At 37.5% G+C, this 12,943-nt stretch overlaps 1 protein-coding gene across 1 annotated transcript in view; it reads right to left on the reverse strand.

Moving 5' to 3' along the window:
• Epg5 (ectopic P-granules autophagy protein 5) overlaps positions 1-12,943 on the reverse strand; it is a 1,526,775-nt gene that overhangs the window by 138,686 nt on the left and 1,375,146 nt on the right. Inside the window, exon 42 of the mRNA XM_090380318.1 lies at positions 4,746-4,994. Coding sequence (XP_090236444.1) covers positions 4,746-4,994 — 249 coding nt within the window. The remainder of the gene's footprint in view (positions 1-4,745; positions 4,995-12,943) is intronic.

Below are 12,943 nucleotides of genomic sequence, written 5' to 3' on the forward strand. Positions count from 1 at the left end.
TGTTAGCTGGTGGCAGAACGTGTTCGGACTGTTTTGAAAGAGAGAGCTAGAATTATAGAAGCCAATTCAGAAGAACAGTGACCATGGAAGTATCTATAGAAAAGGCATGCAGAAGAAACAGTATGTCTATGAGAGACAGAGAGTGGAGAGACTCTGTTAGAGAGGAGTCATTAATTAACCTACCTGCCCTCTTCTGAATGGAATTGAAGCCTGAGAGAGGTTTTGGGGGCACAGCCCCAGATGTGGGAACAATATTCCATGATAGGGCGGATTTGTGATTTGTACAGAGTGAACAGCTGTTTGGAAGAAAAGTAATGCCGAGAGCGAAAGAGAAAACCAAGTTTTTAGATGCAGAAGAAGCAATATTTGTAATATGCTTGTGCCAAGACAGAATAGAAGTCAGGTAATCCCCAAAAGAGAGATATCATTTTGTTTAGACACCGGAGTGTCACCAAAGATAAGAATAGGAGCAGAAGAATCCTTTTTGCGAGATATAAGACAAGACTGAGTTTTAAAAAGATTGAAATCAACTAAGTTGCCTTTGCCCCAATGGAGAATTACCTGGAGATCGGCATTCAAGAAGTTTAAGCTGATTGAGCAGGACAAGGTTTCTCAAAATGGAAAGTGGAATGCAATGTGCTATCATCAGCAAAACTATGGATAGAATTTCCAGTCAATGAAAGAAAGTCATTAATATACAAGAGGAAAAGAGTGGGGAAAGAACTGAACCTTGGGAGACACCAGCATTAGGAAGTTAGGAGACAGAGAGCCAGCTACCATCAACCTCAGTGAGCGATCAGAGAAAACTGGATAACCAATTGCAAAAAAAAGTTGGAAACCATAAGATGGAAGCTTGTTTAGAAGACCTTTATGCAACATGATCAAAAGCCTTTGAGATGTCTAGAGCAACTGCTTGAATTTCACCGAACTTTTCCATTGAATTTGTCCATAAATGGGCAACATAAGCCAGAATATCACCAGTGGATCGACACTGACGGAATCCATACTGGTGATTGTTGATCAAACGAAAGGTTTCTAGGTAGTTTAAGAGTTGGCGGTTAATTGATTTCTCCATTACTTTAGAAAGAGTAGAAGTAATTGCAATGGTACGATAATTGGATGGGAGGGATTTGTCACCCTTTTTAGGAACTGGCTGGATATGAGCAAATTTCCAAGCAGAAGGAAAAATACCTTTGGAATAAGAAAGTGAAAAAAGGTGGCAAAGAATAGGAGCAAGTTCAGGAGCACAGGTTTTGAGAACAAGTGGAGAAATACCATCGGGACCTGGAGCTTTCTTAGCATCAAGATTCTTCAAAATCCTTCTGACATCCTTTTGACGGAAGACCACAGGAGGCATTGAATGTAGCGTGTTGGGAATGGTGGGAGGTGTTTTACCAAGATCATTAATACATGAGGTGGAAGAAAAATGGGATGCTAGCAGGTCAGCTTTATCCTTGGCTGAAGTGACAACAGAACCATTTGGTTCTTGTTTATCATTCATAGACAGTAATGGGCGACATGTTCACGACTGCATCTTTTGGTTGGTTATCTGCTTAAACAGTAGAGCTAGTCGTCGAGAAAGGATACACGGCCAACACAATCTTTTTCAAATTTAGAAGGTACAGTGTCATTATCTCTGCTAGCTGGGTTTGAGGTCTGAAGACCCCAACAAAAACTATTGGTATGTGGATTTCTCCAATAGCATAATATTGCTATTTAGGTCTATTATCTGGTTTTTCAACAAGCTCATTTTCTTTCTAATTTCCTCATTCTGTGCACGAAGTTTATACTGAGTTGTAGATTTGTAAATTTTTGCAAATTTTTCCTCTAAATTATGCATATACTCTTCAGCCTGCATAGCAACAGGGTAAACAAATTGTGTAGATGCTTCCGCTATTATGCTGCTAAGGCTATTATTCAGGTTGCTGAGATGTGGGGTGCATGACTGTTCATTCATTGCATTAGGGAGATCTGCAAGTATGGAGATGAGACAACTGGCATTTTGGCAGTTGTCAGGAGAGATACAACAACATGATTTGTGTCCAGTGATTGTATCAGGCTGCGTTTGTGAACTCACAGCTCTTCCCTTAACATTGTTTGGTGGGTCATTTGTCCGATCTTGCTCATAATCCAAATGATGTCTAACTTCTTGATCAAAATTATTTTCTTTATTTCCCAAGTCATTTTTTTTGACTATCAGTACAGCAGTGAGGGGTTATGGAATTGCCCTCTTCCAAAGTATGAAGTACTCCTACTGATTCATTTTGTTCTCTCTGTGGGGGGGGTATCACCCTTCCTATTGCCCATTGCCGTGGTTCCTATTTGTTTAGTCTTTAGACATTTCCTCAGGAACCCTTTCCTTTTGCTCAGTGACAAGCAAGAGAGGCTTGAACACCCTAAGCATAACAGGCATATTCTGTGCTTTGATTTGCTACAGTTTAAGGTTTCATCTGCCGAGGTGTGGCAAAGGTCACACATTCCAGCAGTTACTGCGAGTGCTGTGTGTTTAGTCTGAGTCATTATTGCTATTAGCATGTGGCTCTGTGTTTTTGTTGAATTAAGAGATTAGAGTCCCTAGAGGTGGGGTAGTGGTTGTTTCCAACTCGAGGTTAACCAGTCAAACCGCTCTTTTCATGGAGGTTAACAATAACCTTGAAACAAGGTCAGGCAGTTTTATGGCCCAAGTCCATAGTTAAATTACTATTAATATAAAAATATTAATAAATAATTACCTGATTAAGGCACAGGTCAAAGAAGAGTATCACCATGTACCTGGTATCCTTAGGATCATGCAGATACTACACATGGAATAGTTCACAGGGAATATAATTCACTATTAAACGTACACACCGAGCATACAGAATTTGCATCTGCACCAATGCAGCACAACTTGATTTTGTTTTGGTTTTTTTACAGTTAATAAGATTAAGTAAGTTAAAGAAAAGGGTATTTTTCTTCTTCTTCTGGGCTCTCTTTTTAGTGCTTTTAAGAAACTAGAGCAACTAAACAGAAAAGTTTAATAAGTAAGGGAGAAAACAAGGAAAACTCAGTGGCTGGGAAGAAAACGCTCTATATATGCAAAAGAATTGTTTGGCCACAGAAACGCTGGCACCCAGGGCCTTTTATCCTGAAAAGATGTGGGTCATCTAAGATTATAATTGAGTCAAGTTGCACTATTACGATATGGTTAGATTAATCCATTTCTGATTTCTTTTAGTCTTGAAATGTCTTTTCACTCAGGTCCATCCTAACCACAGGGAAGCAGTAGTAGTAGTAGTGCCAACAAGTTACCAAGCAGGTAAGTTAGGTTAGTAAATGAAATAAAAACAAGAAAGGTGACTTTCCTTTCTAGAAACTTCTTTCTTATCCTTTGAGAACGAAACCCTAATTACATTGAGTAACAAAATGAGAACTTAGTCACTCAGTTTATTGTGGGGGCAGATGAAGAGATTCTTTCACCTTGCTTAACATTCTTGTTAAGCAAGGTAAAAGAATCTCTTCTTATTAAGCAAGGTAAAAGAAACAATGCAGGAACACGATGTGCTCTGCTTACACTTTATTTTTGCCATGAGTTGAAATCATGAATTGGCTGTTACAAATTGAAGAGCAGATTGTTTTTCCCTTAAAAGCAGCTAAGAGCTGTTCATTCCACCAATGGTGTGCAATGATATGAAATTACAAGAGTCTTAGACATTGCAGTGTGAACAAGGACTCTAATCTATTACAAAAGTGAATTCATGGCAAAAAAAAAATACATGATAAAAAAAAGTGATGACAATTTTAAAATCAGCATGGAATGGCTAGAGAAGATAATATATTATAATAGAAACTCCCATTGTACAAGTTTCAAGTTGTAGGCCTGTGTTATTTACAGCTCAACTGAAACTCAGGAATTAGTTGTAGAAAGAATAAATGAAGATGGATGAAATTATGTAATCATAACTCACTGAAGAGATCCGTGAAATGTAGAATAACTTCTTAAAAAGAAGCTAACAAACATGGATGCCAACAGCATGGTACAAGGTGGTGCAAGTGCACCACTTTGCACCATGATTTGTAATTTCAAATTTTGTGGAAAAACCTGTGGATTTCAAAGTAATATGCAATTTATAATATTTTCATTAATTTATTGAAACATTAAAACATACAAATTCTTTCTTTCAAAATCCTTCTGATCATGAAATGTTGGCTCGGCTGTACAGTAAGTCAAACTTGACTTAATTAAAGTATTGCTAGTATTTGAAAATTTGGTGAACAAAAATTTTATTCCCACATGCACCACCACCTTGCAAAATATCCAACCAGCACATATGCTAACAAAGATTTTTATTGGAAAATAAATAATAAATAAATAAATTTCTAGTGATGTCACTGTTACAAAATTCAAATAATAAATTGGCTCTGGCAATGCTAGTTGTGAGGTTTAGATTTTAACGGTATGGGAGGATAGTTGAAATTATCTTTTATAAGGTTGTCAGGCATGTATATTTCTGGAATCACAGGTTTACAAGTGTAGAAAATAACATGTCTTATCTAATACAATGAAATTAGATATTGTGGAGTATTTGCACCAATAATAGTCACTTTAAGAATAGTAAGGGAACTGTCTTTTAACCATAAATATTTTAAGATTTTGGTACTTAGGTTAATCAAATATATCTATAATATATATATATATATATATATATATATATATTTTTTTTTTTTTTTAGCAACACATTATAAACATAATTCTTTAATGTTACCTGAACCAAATTCTGATAAAATGCAACATTCAGCAATTAATGCAAGGTGATCCTTGCATATCACTGAATAACATGCAGCATGCAGACATGGTAAGAGGAGAATACTTTTGGAATGGGTATTTATCCAATTTTGAATAGTCTGAAGCACATTTTCTGAAATCAGTCTACTTTTTGGAATAATATTAAGAATGAGAAGTACTTCATTAATTAATTTTGTGGCACTTTTCACCTGTTCATCTGGCAAGATTTCTGAAAATATAAATGAGCTAATAAATAATGCAATTTATTCAAATTATTTACAAAGGATATTTCATAAAAAAAAATAACAATGCATAGAATGAACACAGCAACAATGAAACCTTTTACATTATTCCATTAATTAATATTTTCCAGCACACAATTCCAATATAAAGATACTTATTTGAAAAGAAGACTATGGTACTTCCACTGCAAACAATTATAGTAATTAAAAGAAAGGCACCATAAACTAAATGCCAGTGTTATGTAAATTTACTGGAATGATTATAAGGTAACCATTCAAAAAACTTTGATTGATGGAACAGACTGCCATCTTTTGTTGTGGAAGTTGATAGCCTAAATAAATTTAAGGCTGAGCTGGACAGGCATTTGGAATGAATGGAGGGCTGAAATGGGAAGTTTTTTTTTTTTTTTTTGGCTGATGCTGCATAAGCTTGCTTTCTTGCATCATATGCTTCTACTAATGCTAACTTCATCAAAAAATTACTGCTGGTACCTAATAACCAGGCAATGTTTTGTCAGATTCTAGGATTGATGTAATTTTTTTGAAAGTTCTTTATAGCAAGCCTCATAATGTTACTCAGTTGAGCAATGAAACATTGCCTAGTGGTTAGATAGCAGAATTAGTAATAGTAGTGGCAAATAATTTAAAAAAGCAAGTGAATGCCATCATCATTGATCCTTTCAAAGCCTTAAACAATTCAAACCGATTTTCCTGTAGGTGGCTAGTTCCAGATGCTGCAATTTGCAGAACTGAAGCTGTCCTTGGTAAGAGCACCCTTTTGTACCCTTCACAAATCTAATTACCATTCACTGCACCCATTCAAGCAGATTTACATCCTTTTAAAGTGAGGACTCCAGACTTGTATGCAGGACTCATCATGTGGTCTATCTATGGCCTTATACAAAGAGATAATCACCTCCTTACTAGGCTAGAAAAGTTTCTGTATATTACTGACAAAATCCTATGACTATACTGCTCAGAGAACTTCATATCTGACTACATAATTACTGCTAAGTTCTTTTTCCACTAACCTCAGTATGTTAATCTGGGATTACTGCTACCCATATGTAGTACGATACATTTTTCAATGTTAACTTTCAACTGCAATTTCTCAGACAATCAAACTAAGTTTCCTAGATCTTGTTGCAGTAGCTCACCCTGATTACTGTTATTAATCGTCCTGTGAACTTTGTATCATCTGTAAACTTTGACATTTACCTTATATACCTTCATCAATATCATTATAAATACTGAAAATAATAATGGGCCCAACCCTGAGGTTTTCCACTAATAACCTTGGTCCACAAAGAGCAGTTCTCACTGATAACTTTGTCTTCTCCCATTCAATCATCCCTTTATTCACAGCAGTAACTTGCCCATAAAGCCACATTGCTCTAGTTTGTACAGCAGTCTTTTATGTTCAACAGTATGATAAGCCTTTCTGAAACCTGAGTATATGATATCAAAATTATTATTATTATTATTATTTATTTATTTATTTATTTTTTGCATCCAGTTTCATGGTTACTGCATCATTGTGGTGTTTATATTGTTATTAATTTATGTTTTGAATTTCAGACAGGATGCATCATTCTGTCGAAAAGATTAAGTTAATTTCATACCATACAGTACAGTACTTTTAGTAATAGTAACAGCATTAACATTAGAGGTATATGATGCAAAAAAGAAAGCTTATACAGCAACAGAGGAAAAAAAAAAAAAAAAAAGCTTCCCATTTCACGCACCTATTCACTCCACACATTTGTCCATTTCTTCCTTAAAATAAATTCAAGGAAGAAATGGAAATATCAACTTCCAAAACCTGCTTTTGTATAATTTTCAAACTTTGACATAAACTTCATCTATATCATTTATAAATATACAAAACAACAATGGGCCCAACACTGAACTCTGGGGGACACCAATAATAACATTAGTCCTTGAAGAGCAGTGCCCTTTGATTACCACTCTCTATCTTCTCCCACTCAACTATCCTTTTATCCATTGTAGAAACTTTCTCTTAATGCCATACTGCTCCAATATGTACAGAAGTCTTCCATGTGCAACAGTATCATAAACTTTCCTGAAATCCAAGTATATGATACCAAAATTAGTTTTTGCATCCTATGAACATGTCATATATCCAATAAAATTAGTCAGACAAGACTATCACTTAACAAACCCATGCTTCCTCTGAATTAAACAGTGACTCCATTATTTCCCCTGGAATAGAAGTCAAACTAACAGGTCTGTAATTACTTGTGTCCCTTTCATCCGCTTTGTGAATTGATGATACATTTGCACATCTCCAGTCCATGGAGACTGCCCATGAGTCCAAGGAAGCTTTCATAATTTGCTCTGCTGCCTCCTTTAATATAACTGGATAGATCCCATCCAGCCCAGGTGCCTTTCTTATGTTCAACTTGAACAATTTCTCCTCCACTTCGCTCTCAGTTATTACAAAAACATTTAAATCCCTGTTAGAGTTTGATAAACATCTGGCCTTCTGCTCCTTGAATAACTCCTCATGTGTGAATGTAGATGCATAATATTCATTTAGTTTAGCAACTATCTGAGAATGATTATCTACAGCCAAACCATTGATATCAAGTGGACCAATCTCATTCATCCTCATCCTTTTAGAGTTTATATAAGTAAAGAAGTCTTTGCTGTTTTTCTTTGCATCCTTTGTCAAAGATTTCTCATAATCTGCCTTAGCTTCGTTACCACATTTGTGACTTGATTACAGATTGGCTTATATCTACCATTGGCTTCTGTGTTGTCTGATAATTTATAATGCACGTGATGCATTATAAAATGCATCACGTGCATTTTTCTTCTCTGCAACGAGTCTCATTAGTTCATCCAATTGGATCTAAACCTACAACAGTATTTCTAAGTTCGAACAAAAAGCCTAGTAGCTTCCAAGGTAATGTCCTTGAATGCTTCCCATTTAGAATTTGCTGTTGGTAACATTATCAGTTTTTACCACTGTACAGAATTTAAAAAAATCTCTGAGGCCGCTGTAGTCACCTTTACGAAAGCAAAACCCCTTCCCTTTACCTGTGATGGTAGTTACATTATAAGTAAATCCCATATCAGTACACTCTGATCAGTACCACCTAGTGGTTCTTTTATCTATAAATTCTTAATGCATGAATAATCAGAGCTGATAATCAGATCAAGAGTTTTACTCCCTCTGGTTGCCTCTCTAACATGATGCTGTAGAAAATAAAGTGCTAATGTCACACAACATTGACTCAGCATTGCACTGTCCACCAATGTCAACTGGATGCACTTCCTTAGATTTTATGTTTCTTAACTAACATCGTAACCCCCCCCTCACTTCCTATCATGTCGATCCTTTCTGTACACATTGTACTACCCAAATTACAATTCTAGTTCTGCACTGCTTATGTCTGTGTGACACCACATCTCTGAAATCCCAACAATATCTGCCTTTGATGTCTTGACCAGCACTTCAAATTTATTTACTATACTCCTAGCATTGGTGTACATTCAAGTATACATGCACCTGTTCTTACTCTTAGTTACTCTAACAAAGCCCATGTATTTACATGTTTCATGACTCGCAGCAGTTCCTGAAATTCCCAGCAACCTGCTTTCCGGGCTGCTGGTCATTCTAATAGAACCAGAGCAAGAATCACTTTCACCTCTGCCTGTGGCTACCATTAATCTATTAGTCTGTGAATTCCCCCCCCCACAAGTTAGCAGTTTTTCAACCCAACGGCATATATTCTTGCATCCTTTCTATTTAAGTGTATCCCATCCCTATAGAAAATCTCTCCTGTTAACAAACATGCTGAGAAAAAGTCTAGCCTATGAGCCTTACACAATCTCTCCAGGGTCGAATTGATTGACAAGGCTCTCATCATATACTCCCTCCTATCACGTGTCTGGGCAGGACTGCAGACACTTTCAAATTTAACCCTAACTCTTGACTTTTTTTTTTTTTTCTGTTAAATAAATATGAAAATCTCCTACACTTAATGTCATTAGTGCCAAAGTGTACAACGATAATACCATTACTGCCCTTAAGAGATATCTGCTCTACGTCATCAACTTTTGCCAAGGGCAGACACACCCTGATCCTATTCCACCTATTCTTTTATGCAAAACAGATTTTCCATTTCCCTGACAATTGAGTCACCGACAATAACTAGCTCCTGTGGGACCAGTTCATTCTCTGCTGAATATTGTTGCTGTGTTGCCTGGTGCACAAGAGGGAGCTTGGCATTGAGTTGGGCAGCTCAGAGCTTGATGGGAACTAATTTCAATTCTTTCGAGGGCTACTCAAATCTTCAAACTCTCATAGATGTCCATCAGAATGCTGAGTAGGTGCCTAATTTCTTCACATTCTCTGCACCTAGCATACGCACACAAAGACATCCTCCCTGGCTAGATCATGTACTGTTCCAGAAAGGTCCACAAACATATATCGATGGTTCATCAACAGTTGAACCACATATCAATGGTTCAACTGTTGATGATCCTGCTCAGGTAGTTAAAAAACTAAATGAATATTCTGCATCGACATTCACACATGAGGAGTTATTCAGGGAGGGGAACGCCAGAGGTATATTCAACTCTGGCAGTAAACTAGATAATCTTGTAATAACTGAGAGTAAAGTGGAGGAGAAATTGTTGAAGATAAACGTAAGAAAGGCACCTGGGGTGGATGGAATCTATCCAGTTATATCAAAGGAGGTGGCAAAGGAACTAAGCAAATCCTTAGCCATAATTATGAGGGCTTCCCTGGACTCAGGGGAGGTACCCATGGACTGGAGATGTGCAAATGTGACCCCAATCCACAAAGGAGGATCAAAGGGGTAGACAGGTAATTACAAACTTGTTAGTTTAACTTCTGTTCCAGGGAAATTAATGGAGGCACTGGTTAAAGAAGCATTGTAGGATCATCTAAACAAGACTTCAGTTATAGCTTGGACTAAGCATGGGTTTGTTAAGAGGAAGTCTTGTCTGACAAATTTGATTGGATACTATGATGTAGTCACAAAGAAACTGGATGCAAAGAATAACTTTGATATCATATATTTTGATCTTAGAAAGGCCTTTGCTGTTGCACATGGAAGACTGTTGCACAAATTGGAGCAGTGTGGCATTGGAGGCAAACTGCTGCTATGGATAAAGTGATGGTTGAGTAGGAGAAGACAGATTGGTAATCAATGGACATTGCTCTTAGTGGACTAATGTTATTAGTGGAGTCCCTCAGGGTTCAGTGTTGGGTCCATTGTTGTTTTCTGTATTTATAAATGATATTGATGATGGTATATCAGGCTTAATGTCCAAGTTTGCAGAAGACACGAAGGTTGGCAGGGTTGTTAAAGACACTAATGACAGTACATTGCTGCAACAGGATCTAGAAAAGTTGAGCAGATGGGCTGAGAGACAGCAAATGAAGTTTAACAATAGCAAATGTAAAGAACTACATATGGGAAGCAGTAATCGCAGAGGAACGTATCAACTCTGTGGTACCACACTGACAGTGGTAGAGAATGAAAAAGACCTGTGGTAATTGTTCAAGCAGATATGAAGTTTTCTGAGCAGTGCAGAGCATCTGCAAGAGTAGCTCATGGTATCTTGTCAATGATATACAGGAATTTTTCTAGCAGGGTTAAGGAGGTGATTATCCCCTTGTATATTGTTGTTGTTATTTGGTTTTTAGGAGCATTAGCAACTAAGGCCATATTCCTCCGGGGATATGCGGTGGTCATTCCCTGATGTTTCCGCATCCTCCGTATTTGGTGGGATCACGGGCTCGAACCCCGGTCTAATCAAGAAGCGTGTGATATGCACTGCTGCTCCTGCCCACCTGGCTATGGAGGCACCCCCTTGTATAAGGCAATGGTCAGGCCACACCTTGAGTTCTGTATATAGGTCTGGAGGCCTCATTTTAAGATGGATGTAGAGCTGTTGGAACGAGTACAGAGAAGTGCAACAAGACTAGTGAACAGAACAAAGGGTTGCTCTTGCGAAGAAAGGCTTAAATTTTGCAAATTGCAGTGTCTGGAGACTAGGCACCTGTGAGGTGATCTGACTGAGGTGTATAAAGCCTTGAATGGTTTGAGCATGCTCAAGGCTGATGGGATTCTTCCTCTTGCTCAGAATAATCACCTGAGAGGGCATAAATTCAAATTAAGGAAAGACGGTTGTAGGACAGATGTGCAGAAGTTTTCCTTTAGCCAGCAGGTGGCTGATGGCTGGAACAAACTTCCATCTGTCGCTGTAGAAGTTGATAGCTTAAATAGATTCAAGGCAGAACTTGACAAACATTTGGAGCGAGGGGATATGTTGCAGCCTGGAAAACAAGATGCAGGATATTTCAGAAACTGGTGGGAGTCAATGCGGTACAAGTAAACACAGGGAAATTATTGTGTTAGGGTAGCTAAGAATAGGAGCAGGTGCATGTATTCTTGCATGTACAACAATGCTACAAGTTTGGTAAATAAATTTGATGAATTTGAGGTATTCCAGAAAACAACAAAGGCAGATATTGTTGGATGGTTTCACACAGATATAAGGAATGCAAAACTGTTGGGGAGTACAATGTCTACAGAAAGGATAGACAGGATAGGAAGGGAGGAGGGGTTATGCTATTAGTTAAGAAACACATAAAATCCAAGGAAGTGAAGCCAGTCGACATCACTGGATAGTGCAGTGTCGAGTAAGTTTGGTGTGACATAAGCATTGGGAGATCAAAATTGAGAGTAGGAGTGTGCTATAGGCCACACTCCTATTGAGAGTAGGAGTGTGCTATATATGTGCTATAAGAAACTGTACAGGGAAATAGAGTGGGCCAGTAAATCAGAGAGTCTTATTATGGGGGATTTTAATTTTCCAGATATTAGCATTAGTAGAGGCATATGATGCAAGAAAACAAGCTTATGCAGCATCAGCCAAAAAAAAAAAAAAAAAAAAAAAACTTCCACTTCACCCCTCCGTTTTTTCGAAATACCTGTCCAGCCGAGCCTTAAATTTATTTAGGCTATCAGCTTCCACAACAAGGGATGGAAGTCTGTTCCAACAACCAACTACCCGCTGGCTAAAGACAAATTTCCGGACATCTATCCTACATCTGTCTTTCCTCAATTTGAATTTATGCCCTCTCAAATGATTATTCTGAGCAAGAGAAAGAATTCCATCAGGATTGAGCATGCTCAAACCATTCAAGGCTTTATACACCTCAATCAGATCACCTTGCAGGTTCCTAGTCTCCAGACACTGTAATTTGCAAAACTTCAACAGCCTAAATTCAAATTGAGGAAAGACAGATGTAGGATAGATGTGCAGAAATTTGCATTTAGCCAGCGGGTAGTTGGTTGGTGGAACAGACTTCCATCCCTTGTTGTGGAAGTTGATAGCCTAAATTAATTTAAGGCTCAGCTGGACATGTATTTGGAACGAACGGAGGGGAGAAGTGGAAGTTTTTTTTTTTTTTTTTTTTTTTGGCTGATGCTGCATAAGCTTGCTTTCTTGTATCATATGCCTCTACTAATGTTAATAAGGGATGGTTTTTTTTTTTTTTTTGGCTAATGCTATATAAGCTTGCTTACTTGCATCATGTGTCCTTGCAAATGCTAATGCTAACATGTCACATTTTGCACATTTTTTTAGACCGTGATGCATTGGAGAATTGCCACCTTCAGTTCTCCCCAATCCACAGCACTTCCGCTACTTTGTGCACTAGTTTAGGACACAATTTCCGTTTAATACAATTTAATTAATGATAATAAGACTCAAGCGTTTAGGGCATAAGACTCAAGCTATGGAGGAGTCTAGACTATGTATAAATATAGTGCAAACGCATCAGAAATACATAGCTATATCTGAATAAATCAGAATATTAGTAAACGGCATCGTTTTAAGTTATATCTCATATTGTGAATACCTTCACAAC

Source organism: Mastigoproctus giganteus, chromosome 8, assembly GCF_048544385.1.
Source record: "Mastigoproctus giganteus isolate SK-2022 chromosome 8, ASM4854438v1, whole genome shotgun sequence".
Classification (NCBI taxonomy): domain Eukaryota; kingdom Metazoa; phylum Arthropoda; class Arachnida; order Uropygi; family Thelyphonidae; genus Mastigoproctus; species Mastigoproctus giganteus.